The 13,807-nt window shown below is 49.1% G+C and overlaps 1 protein-coding gene across 4 annotated transcripts in view; it reads right to left on the bottom strand.

Moving 5' to 3' along the window:
- LOC140408653 (E3 ubiquitin-protein ligase MARCHF1-like) overlaps positions 1-13,807 on the bottom strand; it is a 1,031,995-nt gene that overhangs the window by 226,967 nt on the left and 791,221 nt on the right. For 3 of the 4 annotated variants that reach the window (XM_072496141.1, XM_072496142.1, XM_072496143.1), the window contains one exon: positions 12,194-12,270. The exons of the other annotated variant lie outside the window; for it this stretch is intronic. In XM_072496141.1, the coding sequence (XP_072352242.1) occupies positions 12,194-12,270 (77 nt within the window). The remainder of the gene's footprint in view (positions 1-12,193; positions 12,271-13,807) is intronic. 4 annotated transcript variants of the gene reach the window in all.

Genomic DNA, 13,807 nt, shown 5'->3' with positions numbered 1-13,807 from the left:
CATTGCCCTCACATTCACCATCGGCTTAGGTCATTGAACTGCTTCCTGGCACCATGCTCCGATTGCAGATGTCTTGAAACATTTTCAACCACACATTTTAGTGTCCCCAGTTTGCTTTTCCTTCCTGTTCTGGGGAACAATACCTTCCACTGAGTCTTCATAGCCCCAAGCATCAACTCCCAGGAGGTGTTGCTGAACCCCTTAACCTTCTACCCGCCATGTCAACACTTCTTTTGCCCTCCTCCTCACATTGACTGCTTCAACTTGCAAGTTTAGAGTGTAAATTCAAACACGCCAACCTGTGCATGCGCGGGGGACTTCTTTAGCGCGCTGGCCCCGAATCAACATGGGGTCGGTGTTCAGGGGCCGGCCGCGCCAGACAGTAGACCCCGGGGGGGGGGGGGAGAGGCGGCCCGCCGATCGATGGACCCCGATCGCGGGCCAGACCCCATTGGACCGCCAACCCCCCCCCCGCCAACAGGCCGCTCCCCGACCGCTCCCGCAGAGTTCCCGCCGGCAGCGACCAGGGGTGAACGGCGCCGGCGGGCCTCTGTCATATTGGCGCGGCCGCTCGGCCCATCCGGGCCGCTCGGCCCATCCGGGCCGGAGAATCGGCGGCCCAGCCGATTCCAGCAGCCCACGGCCGGTGCCGTGCCAAACGCGCCTGCGCAAATGCCGCCGATTCTCCACACCTCGGAGAATCGCTCGTTGCCGTCGGGGAGCGGTTGCGGCGATTCTCCGGCCCGGCGCGGGGCTCGGAGAATCGCCCCCCCAGAATTCATATATTAAGGCAGTGGCTGTGTTATAAAAAGACACTGATAGGCCTGTTTTACTATCTTGGGTTCCTCCCACCCACTGCTGGCACAGCTGAATGTTAAAATTCAGGCCAATATCCCAGCAAGGATTCAACATGGAGAATCTGGGGCGAGATTCTCCGTAATCGGCGCCAAAAACGGCGCAAATCAGTCCGGCATCGCGCCGCCCCAAAGGTGCGGAATCCTCCGCACCTTGAGCGGCCGAGCCCTAACCTTGAGGGGCTAGGCACGCGCCGGACTGATTTCCGCCCCGACAGCTGGCTGGAAATGACATTGCCGGGTGGCGCGTGCGCGGCAGCGTCAGCGGCCGCTCACGGCATCCCTGCGCATGCGCAGTGGAGGGGGTCTCTTCTGCCTCCGCCATGGTAGAGACCATGGCAAAGACGGAAGGAAAAGAGTGCCCCCACGGCACAGGCCCGCCCGCGGAACGGTGGGCCCCGATCGCAGGACAGGCCACCGTGGGGGCAACCCCCGGGGCCAGATCGTCCCGCGCCCCCCCCCCCCCAGGACCCCGGAGCCCGCCCGCGCCGCGTTCTCCCGCCGGTAAGAGAGGTGGTTTAATCCACGCCGGCGGGACAGGCATTCCAGCAGCGGGACTTCGGCCCATCCGGGCCGGAGAATCGCCGGGGGGGGGGGGGGGGGGGGGGGCTCGCCAACCGCGCGTCGCGATTCCCGCCCCCGCCGAATCTCTGGTGCCGCCCCTTGTCACCAATTCTCGTGCATTAACAATCTAAATGGTGCAGGTAATTTTTTCCGGTAGTAACATTGGCAGAAGCAGTATTCTCCTAATGTCCACCACTAAAACACATCCTCCAAGTTCACTCACACTTCTTGAATCAGTCTGACAATCAGAACGTACTGCAGCTGCTCAGTCTCCTGGTTTTGCAATCTTAATCTGGGCAACAGATTGAGATTCATGATGTGCAGCAGTTGTCAGTATCAGGTGAAACATGGCTAATTTCACACACATTTTTATGCTTTTAGTTTGATTTAAAATACCTCAGTCTTCATGTTTCCATACTAATAAATAACATCTGTCTAACTTAAACAAGTTAATTGCTCTTTTGCTGAATTCACTGCGGTTGAAAAGAAGAACATTTGATTTGAAGTTTTGAAGAGTTGATCCTGAAAAGGTTTCTGAAACAGAGTAGGCCGCAGTCTGAAAAGCAGATTTTGCATCGAGGAAACACTTTTTACAGCAAATGTGTTGATGTTTTAGCCATGCACTTCTGGATTTGGGTCTCTCATGTTTAACCCAACAAAAGATTTTTAGAGCCCCACTTCTCACTGCTGGCAGTGAGGTTTCTCAGGGGCAAGTACTTATTTCAGTGATGAGATGTTCTGGAGTGAATGCTGCCCGAGTCTTCCTTGCTTCATCTTGTGATACTCCTCCTGCCCCATGAGAAACGCCATCCCTTTGGGCGTACCCACGTGTGCCATTATGGTCATGGAGGAGCAGCAGTACTGGGTGGAACACAGAAGACTCAGGCAGCAGGTATCACAGCGCACCTCATCACTGCAACTGCTAGCCCATGGAACAACCTACGTTTGACACCACGGGCTGAATCTACGGGAATGGAAACGGGAGGATCCTGAAAATATTGGCACCAGTCCATTTCAAGACAGATTCCAGCAGTGACAATAATCGCCAGGGCAAGGAGAGAGTGAGATGCAAATCTCACTCTCCTCCCAATTAAAACTGATTAAAAGCTCATAAGAGGTTATCAAGGGGTGAAGTTTAAATTTTCAAGAAGTGGAAACCCGAGATTATCCGAGCCTCCGAAAACAGATCAGCTGAATGGAGGCAGGTAAGTAGCAGACTGCCAACTATGGCTGCTCCAGAGTACAACCTGTAAGAGGGTCAGCAGGGCAAAGGGGGACTGGACACTTGATAAGAGGGTGCCCTTGGCACTGTATAGATGGCAGGGAGAGCGGACAGTCAGCACCAAGGTTTCTAATGTGGTGGGGGACACAACTGCCAAGGATAATTGGGCAGTGAGCTAACCGGAAGGAAGGCCCCAGCTGGCAACGAGGACACAGCTATCAGATTTTGAACCCAGTGGAGATGTGCAACATCATACATAGGAAGGAAAGAACCCCAGGCATCAGAAAGGCATGCGAAAGGAACGAGGGGCAGAAAGGCAATGAAGGCCAAACCCTCAACTCACAGTTTACCACCAAAGCTGGAGCTACCTGGGGATAAATAAGACCTGGGGTGGGATTCTCCGTTCTGGTGGCTAAGTGCTGGTTGAACCGGAAACTACGGGAGGCCTACGCAAAAGAAACCAGCAAGTACCCCTCACTGATTCCAGTACCGGTGAGGGGCTAGCAGCGGCGCTGACCAAAACTCCCGCCTCTCGCGTCAAAAGCAGCCAGTCAATGGCCGGGTCCCGGGCCGCGCATGCGCAAGGCAGATGACCTGCAGAGGTCGCGCCGTACAGCATGGCGCCGGCCGTGTGCTGACCCGACCCGCAAACTGCGACACCACTGCCCACCCTCTGGCCACCCCCTGGCCACCCCCCACCAGTCCTCCCAGATCTCGCTGAAGCCCCCCGGTTAGCGACAGACACAGAACCTGGCCTATTGTGGTGACGCCGGACACAGTCCGCAGCCGCCACACCGGGTTTGGAATTTGTGTGAGGACACGTGTCCCGCACCATTCGGAACTCGGCCCATCGGGGGCGCAGCATCGCGAGTGGGTCTGCCGATGAGGCGCCTACGGCATTGCGACTGCGCGTGGCACAGGTCACCATGATGCTATTTCGGAGGGGGCGGAGACTCGCAAACCAGTGCGTCGGAATCGGAATCGATATCGGCGATGGGCAACGGAGAATCCGCCCCTGGTACTTCAGGAGATTGTGACTCTCCAGTAGATAGTCACGGCTCTCCCGTCGCCAAAGGTGGGGCTGGTTTAGCACAGAATCCCACCCCATGTCCTAGCAATGGTTGTCAAAATTACGATGGCCTTGAGTATTGCTTACAACCATAGAAAAGTTACAATGTAGAAAGAGGCCATTCAGTTTAGTGTGTCTGCACCAACCAAAAAAGCGAAAAAAGAAACTAGCTGCTCATTTTAATGCCCATTTTCCACCAGCTGGTCCATTGCCTTCCAGGTTACAGCACTTCAGATGCAGATACCCGAGCCCATGCCGGGTCGGAGAATTGGCGGTGACGCTGGAAATTCCCGCCATGCCGCTCCAACGGCGGGGCGTGATTCTCCAGCGACCGGAGAATCGGCAGCAGTCGTGCGCATACGTGCGGTTGATGCGGCGCGGGTCGGGGGCCGTTGAGAGAGGCCCTGTGGCGATTCTCCGCGGTCGACCAGCCGAATTCCCGCCGGGTTCCGCCAGTGTGGTTCCAACCTGATACCACTGGGTGGGAGTTCAATCCCGCGGCCGCGGTGGCCGTCCTGGTGGGGGCGGGGTGATCAGACTCCGGGGGCGGGGGCCTGTCCAACAGCCAGGCCCGCGATCGGGGGCTACCGATCAGCGTGTGCACGCGATCTGGAGGGGGCCTACCTCCTTCCGCGCGGGTCCGCTGTGTCGCTACGCCATGTTGTGCGATGCCGGTGTGGAAAGGGCCACGACAGGCATGCGCCGGCGCAGAAACGGCCACTACGCGCATGCGCGGACCCGTGACAACAGTGCAGGGCCACGTATCAGCGCCGGAGCAGCACGCGGCACTCCGCTGCTGTGCTGACCCTTGTGGCCCACTGAATCGCTGGGCCAACACTTCGGTGTTTACGTCGGCGTCAACATTTGGCCGGGATTTTGGAGAATCCCGGCCCTTTTAACTGAGTTAATATTTTCAGCCTCAACCAACATAGACAGCAAATTCAGAAGCCCACCATCCTCTGGGTGAAACGGTTCTTCATGTGCCCCTCTATTACCCCCTGGTAATTGGCCCCTCAGCTAGTGGAAACAAGTCTTTGCTGTCTACCCGATCTAGGCCCCTCATAATTTTAACTCTTCACTCGGTCACCACTTAGCCTCCTCTGTTCTAAGGAAAACAACCCGAGCCTATCCAATCTCTTCCCATAGCTGCAATTTTATAGCACTCTTGTAAATCTCCTCTGTACTTTCTTCAGTGCAGATATATCCTTCCTGTAATGTGGTGAGCAGGACTGTACACACGTTTTATCCATCATTATATCCTGCTTTTGTATTCAATACCTCACCCAATAAAGGAACGCATCCATATCCTTTCTTGGCCACCTTGTCCAGCTGTCCTGCCACTTTAAGGACTGTGGACATGCACCCAAAGGTCTCTCACTTCCTCAACCCCTCTCAATATCCTGCAATTTATTGAGTACTCCTACAAGGGTCTTGATTACTGTAGTGGTCTGCTGTACGCTCCTTAACATGGCCCTCAGGGATGTGTGGATATTGAGGATGGTGAGGCCCTGGATGAGAATAGCTGATCCAGGGGGAAGAAGGAACAGGAATTAAATGAGGAAGAGGAGTTTGAGGCAGAGGGGAGATAATGTGGAACAGAGAGGTGCCCCAGCTGCAAGTTGAGGCAGCCTCTTCCTGCCACCCTCGGGAAAGGAGCTTTCTCCCCGCTCGTGGCCTCCAGCATTAGATCCATGTCAACACCAATGAAATGAGGGTGTCAGGCCTTTTACTCCCTGTGACATCTTGCTTCCCTCTGGTGCAGTAGAAGACTTTCGCACAAACCACAGTTCTCTCCCTCAGGGCAACAAGCAGCTTTAGTGGTGACTGCTGGGAAAATTCTAAACGAGGCCGACACTTCATCTGACGAACCTCCACTGGCCCTCCGCACTGGCCCACCTCCACTGGCCCGCCTCCACTAGCCCCCTCCACTCCAACTATGGTCTTTCCAAAAGTAGACCCAGCTTCTGTTTTCTGCCCTGAAAAGTCGCCCTATAGGTTTACCTCTTCTCAATTTTCAGATGAAGAGATACTGCCAATTCTATCGCAGGGCAAAGCTTCAGCCCTCTGCCATTGCATGGAAGTGCCAATAATTTCCTGATTAATGATGTCAACATGAAATCCGCGGACATTTCCTGTATGACTCTAATCTCAAGCTCAAAGGAAGAACCATAAGACATTATTTTATTGCTGCCAATTACTGGAGCGATATGCATCACTGTATATACATAAGCGGTTAAGGTAAATACACTACATCTACGTAACCACTAGAGGGAACACCTGAGACGTCATGACATGCAGACATACAACCAATGGGTCATTAGAACAGGACACAACCAATGGGTAATCAGGACACCGAGCGATGTCCAGACAACCTGTCAAATACCCAAGAAGACAAAGCCCACAGAGAGCGGCCTGATGCCAAATCAATGGTCCATGCACCACAAAGAGTCCCCGACTCCACACGAAGAGTGGTGCACGCATCACAGAGAGTCCCGACTCCACACAGAAAGCGATGAAAGACTCCACAGCGAGACCTTTGCACGACTCCGCACCGGGAACGATGCCATACTCCACAGAGAGAGCGATACAAGCCTCCACAGCGAGCTCGTTGACAGACTCCACAATGGAAGCAACTCAAGACTCCATTGCACAGTCCATGCATGAACAAGACCATGAAGGTCTATCCACCTTATCTGAGCAACCAGCAGCAGACGATGCAAGTCTACCACGCTCACGTGAACAACAAAAAAGACTATGACAGGCTACCCAGATTATTTGAACCACCAGAACCAGACGATGAAAGTCTACCCAGCTCATTAAACCAACAAGAAGACACTGAAGGTCCAGCCACCGTATGTGAGACAAGTGACGAAGGCATCACTATTCCCATACAAGATATTCAACATCACAGCGAGACGGACAGATCTCAGCTCGTATGTACAGAGGCACTCGACAATCAAAGTGAAAATACTCGTGAGTCCAGTGAGACCACGTCAATTAAAACCTCATCCACTCGAGCCTATCCACAAGAAAATGATATCTTGAAGATTTTTACTCCAGACGAGGAGCATCAAGAAACCAAAGATGATTCAAGTGAACCAGAAATGACTCCAGAAAAGGAGCACCAAGGAATCAAAGAGGTATCACATCAACCAAAAAGGAGTGATGTCACCAAGATCAATGCCACATCAGGTCATTCTCACAATCCTCAAGAAGAAACGCTCAATGAAGCATCAGATACCACAAAGGACACTGACACAAGTAACTTTGAGAATGACTCGAATTATCCACACGGAACGGTCATTGAGCACGACAAACACAACAAAAACAACAATAGAACAATGACTAGTATGACATGGTACAACTCTGCACATGAAGGACAATATGACAGCACTGCTTAAGACAATGGCAAGAGTGCAGACATACCACGGCATGACACCGAATCTCACCGATTCACATTTGCTCCACTACAAACAGGCAAACCAGCTTTCAGGAAAGATGACATACAGAATCGCTACTACAAGCATAGAAAAAAAAAAGGGTCCATATCAGACAACGAAGTTAATCGACCATTCGAACACCTCATGATCACAGGAACACCGATGGCGTTCACAAGAAACTGATGGCATTCACAAGAAAATGACAGCATCAACATCACCACTTTAACAACAAAACAAGCAAGCCACTCGACCGTCCCAATTCCTAAAGTTTGGACTCATAAATGTTAATTGGTATTGTATAATCATCAATATCATCACAACTTGTACATGTCATCAGTTATCTACCTGTTTTGTACAATTTTCTTTAACAAAGTACAGAAAATATGTAACACGAAAAAAGGGGGGATGTAGTGATATGCATCACGGTATACACACAAGGGGTTAATGTAAATACACTACAATTAAGTAACCACTAGAGGGAACACCAGAGATGTCATGACATGCAGACATACAACCAATGGGTCATTAGAACGAGACACAACCAATGGGTAATCAGGACACCGAGAGGTGGCATTACCACAAGGGGGCACTACACGACCCATATAAAAGGACAGGGCACACAGGCTTTGCCTCTTTCCACAGGCAGACATCTAGAGAGTTAGACAGGGTTGATCAGCAGCATCACACCCCAGCACGTGGCTTAGAGCAAGCTGGTATAGTTAGACTGAGTTACTAGAGAGGCAGATTAGCAGAGAGTCAAACTCATTTAAGAACTGTGTTAATAGTTCAATAAACACGTTGACCTCATTTCATAGTCTGGAGCATCCTTTCGTAGAGACTACAACAAGGAAGCAGCTTGTGTTATCCAAAGCAGTATAACACAACTATTACAAGGGGAAACCGCCTCGTGGTGCCAACCTGCGTTTCCCAGGTGCCAGGTACCGATCTGAACGCGAAGCTCTGCCCCTCCCACTGGCGGCGGGATCGAGGTTCATGACCCTGCCCCAGCGTCAGGATGTAAATGAATGCAAATGGGTCTTAATGAACCATTTACATGCATTTAGCGGGCCGGCACCTTATTCTCCGGCCCTCGGTGATTCTCCGGTCCTTTGGGCTGGGAATCACGTAGGCGCGTATAATTTCCGGTATTTACCAGAGTGGCCCTGACGTGGTGGACCTCGCGGTGGGCCAAGGGGATAGCTCTTTAAGGGAATTCCCTCCAAAATCCATTCGCTCCCCCCCCCCACCCCCCACAATGCACTATCTGTATACCCCTCCTTTAGCAGACCATCCCCCACACCCTCTCCCAGGGACTCGTTTAATAGGGAGACTCTTCCAGAGACCCCCTTAATAGGGAGACCCCCAAACTGAAGGAGCCCCCCACAGAGACCTTCTAACTGAATGAACCCCCCATAGAGACCCCCTGACTAAAAGGACCCACCACAGGGACCCCCATAAGGACCCCCTGATTAAAGCATCCCCCTACAGAAACCTTGTCCCCCCCAGAAAAGAGACCCCTGCCTAGACAGCAGTCCAGACAGGGGCAGTGCTAAATATTACAGCTGTACCACCAACCTGGAGGCACCATGTGTACATTCCTCGAAGGAGAACAAGCAGTGGGCTGGCAGCGGGACTTTGACATCGGCCTTCCGCTTCAAATGGCAGCTCGTTAGCGGGATTCCCTCGGGAATCTCTCGTACTCCTTGCCATGCAGAAATTTGCATGACAAGGAATGTGGAATTGCTCACCGATTTGCACTCCCGAATGGAGAATCCTCCCCCCACCCAACAGCGTTGACATTCCAGTGTTATGAGGGAAACGCAAGAGTAATGGGGGTGAATTCTCCACCTCCCCAGCCGCCTGGTCCTTGGCGGCGTGCTGTCGCCGACAGCAGGATTCTCCGTTTCTGCCGCCGGCCAATGTGGCCATCTCCTACCATCAGGAAACCTGCAGGCGTGGGTGTGCTGCTGGTGGAACAGAGAATCCCATGTCCTGTGAGTTAGCAATCGCATTTCTACCAGGCCCTGGATCTGTGTTTCCACAATTCAGCAAGATGGCTATACTAACAGCAGCTGTTAGCCTGGTATCCCTAATGATGTGGAGATGCCGGCGTTGGACTGGGGTCCCTAAGACACAGTCTTAATGCTCTGGAGGCAACTGCGCCGGCTCCGCTCTATTCTGTTCCCAACACAACAGGGCTGTTTTAATGAAATTGGAGCTGCAGACTGGTTCTGGAGGCTGCTTAGCTAGACATCTGCGGCAGGTCACAATGAAATTAACCTTAAATTCCTAAGTTAGAAAAATAGGAGTGGAAGGGGGGAAATGGTAGAAAATGTAAAAAGGGCGTATTTTAATTTTGGAGGGTACTTTCAGAAACCAATGGTTCAAGGATTACAGAGGCATTTTTGAATAAATGTGGGCACCACTAAAGATTGGCTTGATGCAAAAAAAATTAGAAAGAATTGTCTGGCACTGATGGTAATCCCCGAACACCTTACACGTCAAGAATTACTTCTGGGTCTCTTCGGTTGCAGTGTGAAAGTGTAAATCTTTATGGACTATGGCATTTAACTAAGATACTTGTCACATTAATTCCATATTGGTAGTCATAATCATTGTCCAGAACATTTCTCTCCAGTAAAATTCTTCAGTCATTTTCACCTCCTGTGACACCTTAAGATATGTTGAAAAGATTCTGCTTGCATGGGTCTGGAAGAGTTCATTTCACGTTTTTAAAAATATATCTGCAGACACATTGGGCAGGATTCTCTGACCTGGCACAGGGTCGGAGAATCCCAGGGGGGGCGCTCGAATCGCACCCCGACGCCGGCTTCCTAATTCTCCGGCGCCGATTCTTGGGCACCCGCGGGATTCCCGCCGTGCTGGCCCCCCCACCGGTGATTCTCCGGGCCCCGATGGACCAAGTGGTTGACAAGCTTGGCCGAGTCCCGCCGGCGGACCTGGAAGGTGAGTCTGCGTGGGCCGTCCTGGAGGGGGTTGGGGGAATCCACGATGGCCTGGCCTGCGATCGGGACCTACCGATCGGCGGGCGGGCTGGTTCCGTGGGGGCCTATTTTACTCCATGTCGGGCCCCTGTAGGGCTCCGCCATATTGCCCGGGGGCCGGTGCGGAGAAGTCAACTCCCACGCATCCGTGGAAATATGCCGGCTGTAGCGCGCATGCGCAGAATTACGACGGCCGTTGTGAGCATGCGTGAACTCGCGCGGGCCGTTCTGCGTCGACTGGAGCTGCGAGGACCACTCCGGTGTCAACCTAGCCCCATAGGAAGGGGAGAATTCCTCATTTTCGGGGGCTGTTGACGCCAGAGTGGTTGCCGCCGCTTTTCACGCCGGCGTGGGGACATAGCCCCATTATTAGAGAATCCCGCCCATTGTCATCATTCAGTATGTAGCTATTAAACTGATTGTTCTTTTTCCAATATTTAAAAAAATTAATTTAGAGTACCCAATTCTTTTTTTTTCCCAATTAAGCGGCAATTTAGTTTGGCCAATCCACTTACTTGCGGTGTTTTTTGGGGGTTTGTGGGAGTGAGAACCACGCAGACAGGGGGGAATGTCCAAACTCCACATGGGACACTGACCCAGAGCCGGAATCGAACCCGGGTCCCCGGCGCTGTGTTCTTTCTCCAATAAAAATTGTATTGTTTCAAACCATTTCACTCCCATAAGACATTTTCCGACAATACTGTTACTTTACTCTTTGCATATCAGGAATTTGAGTTTAGAGACATGTATTAAACAAAAATCAATTCAGAAAATTTTAAAACTATTTTGTATAATTTAATTTACTTATGTGGACATTATATATGATATTTTTTTTACCAATATTCTGAAAATCTATCAAAACAATTTTCCAATGGTTATAACTAATGGGATGCAAACACAGCCATCGAACATAACACAAGGTAAACTGATTAACCTGTGGATGGAGAAAACATTTTGAGCATACTTTTGAAACTGAATGACATGTAATGCAAACATTGGCTTTCATTAGTGGTTATGGACCAACCTGCAGATATCCCCATCATCAGGCCAATCATCTACTTTCTGAAGTTGGGCAGGTCTAGCACTCTCATGAGGCTCTGGGTTGACAACAGGTCCATCCTCGAGTAGAGGTAGTGCACAGGTACCTTTCTCACTGGATGTTTTCCTGATATCTTCATCTTCAAAGGAAGAGGATGCTTCAGAGCCCTTTTTTGTTAATATTCTTTTGTTCTGCACAAATTTCCTTGAGCACCTCTTTGTGTCACCAGAAGATATTGAAGACGATGAAAACCATGCCTCCTTTTTACGGGGCCTGCTTTCAATTTCTTGGATTATTGTTTGATTGTTACAGAAGAGAAGTGGGTCAATCCTCATCTTATCCCAGTCATTTTCAGAGTCCATTGACAGCAGGGCTGGAAGGGTAGGAGCTGACATTTTCTCTAATTCTTTGTGAGACTTACTCTTTCTTCTGCTCTTTCTGAAAGCCCGCATTCTTTCCGAGTTTCTTCTTCTTATCTCAGCCCAGTGATCTTCATCTGAAGATGAATCAGAATCAATCCTACTGAATCCGTTAATTTTTGCACAAAAGGACCTGGACTGTCTTTCAGGATGCTTGGTGTGACCAAGCAGATTTTCACATCTTTCACAGAGTTCTGTTTGCTTTTTAATTCTTCTCTTTACATGTTTCTTACCAGAATCCCTGCTGTGATTGCTGAGCACCATGACAGGAGTTGGATATGAGTCACCATCTTCACAACAGGCAGTAGATCTAAGCACAGCATGCAAAGATGGAAAGTGGAAAGTAGAGAAGATGAAGGGAGAGCATGACAGACATGGCAAAAGAAGTGAAAACAAAATGAATTAGTAACTATATAAATAGTAATCATATACCGATGAAACAGAATTAAAAAAAACAAATGAAATACAATGAAGACAAGCTGAGACTCAGACTACAGATCAACATACACAAGGAGGTAGATGTAATTCAACATGATGCCTAACCAACAATAAACATTGCTAAATTGTCGAGACTCGCGTACCTGCAAATATCCTGAGTAGAAAGACTAACCGATGTACGTGACTGACTCCTGGGGGCTGTTCCTGATGGACTACTTGCCTGTGAAAGGTAAAGGCATAATAAAGTCAGTATGAATGTCGCCATTAGACCGGCTGAAATAGAAATCTGGAATGTGAAGTGGAGAGATGAATAGGTTTAAGAGAAAATGAAAGACATTTTTTAGGCAGTGAAATGGAGAGAGAGAGGGGGGATTGAGGGAATTTGAAAAAATATCTTCTTGCGATGTATAAGTTGCAGATAGGCCTGACATTCATATCCAACCCTAGATATCCTGAGAAGGGGGCAGTGATCTTTCTTCTTGAACCACTACATGTAGCAGGCTGGTAAAACTGAGTGGTTTGCTCATTCATGTCAAAAGGCAGCTAAGATTGAACCATCGTGAGCGGCATGATTAGCATTGCTGCTTCATGGTGCCAGGGACCCGGGTTTGATCCCGGCTCCGGGTCACTGTCCGTGTGGAGTTTGCACATTCTTCCCATGTCTGCGTGGTCGCACCCCTACAACCAAAAAGATGTGCAGGGTAGCTGGATTGGCCATGCTAAATTTCCCTTCAATTGAGAAAATTTTAAAAAACTGTTAAAAACATTTTTTTTTAGAATCTTACATATTGGTCAGACCAGATAAAGACAATTAAAGGTTTCCTTCCTTAAGAGACAATAGTGAGCCAATTGGAATTTTAGGACAATTTAAATGTTCCAAGGACACTTCGAGGAGAACCAATGTTTTATTTCCAGATTTTAAAAGTTGAATGTAAATTCTCAAACTGCAATGGTGAGATTTAAATTTACATTGTCCGGATTATTATTCCAAGGTAATGGATTATTTTTCCAGACTCCTAGATTTATAATCTTGTAGAATAAACATGATACAACCATATCTTTCAATTAGAGGGTGGAAGGGAGCTGTTGAAGAGGATTCAGTCTTTTCCCACTTTTATCTTCCTTTGAAAGCTCTTACTTGGTGCTTAGAACCTGATTGAACAGCAAAAAAATCTTCAAAGAAAAGACTGCTAAAATTTGAAAGCAGATCATTTTGATACTGAGCCATTGGTTCTCAACCAGACATTCCCGATTTGGAATTAAGAATTGTTCTGCAATCTTAATAGCTGCAACATTCTCAACCAATTAGTAAATAACTTTCCCAATTAAACCATCTAGCCTTTGAAATTAGATTCACATTCTAATTTTTGCTCTAACTCGTTGATATTTGTGGCTTATTAATTTTATTCAATAAAATCGAGTTTGGATTAGATTACATTAGATTAGAGCATTATAAAATCCTAATGAATTTCCCATTTTTCAGGCCATCAAAATTCTCCAGAAAACTTCCATGGAAACAGGTTGCCTCGGGTATAGCAATGCGGTTTACCCTTAAAGTTCCCCAGGGAAATGTAATAAATGCTGGCCTAGGCAGCATTGCCCACATACCATGAACGAATAAAAAAAAGTATAAACTCGAACAAATATTATTTAAGTTTATCTTACACAACCTGAACCATTTTGGGATTCTGAAACAAAGTATCATTAAATGGATGAGGACAAGTTCAGATGGGTAACTCAGAATTATCTCATCATAA

This window comes from Scyliorhinus torazame, chromosome 3, assembly GCF_047496885.1.
Source record: "Scyliorhinus torazame isolate Kashiwa2021f chromosome 3, sScyTor2.1, whole genome shotgun sequence".
Taxonomy (NCBI): Eukaryota; Metazoa; Chordata; class Chondrichthyes; order Carcharhiniformes; family Scyliorhinidae; genus Scyliorhinus; species Scyliorhinus torazame.
Note: the sequence above shows the minus strand (reverse complement) of the source record. Positions and strands in the feature narration are given on the sequence as shown.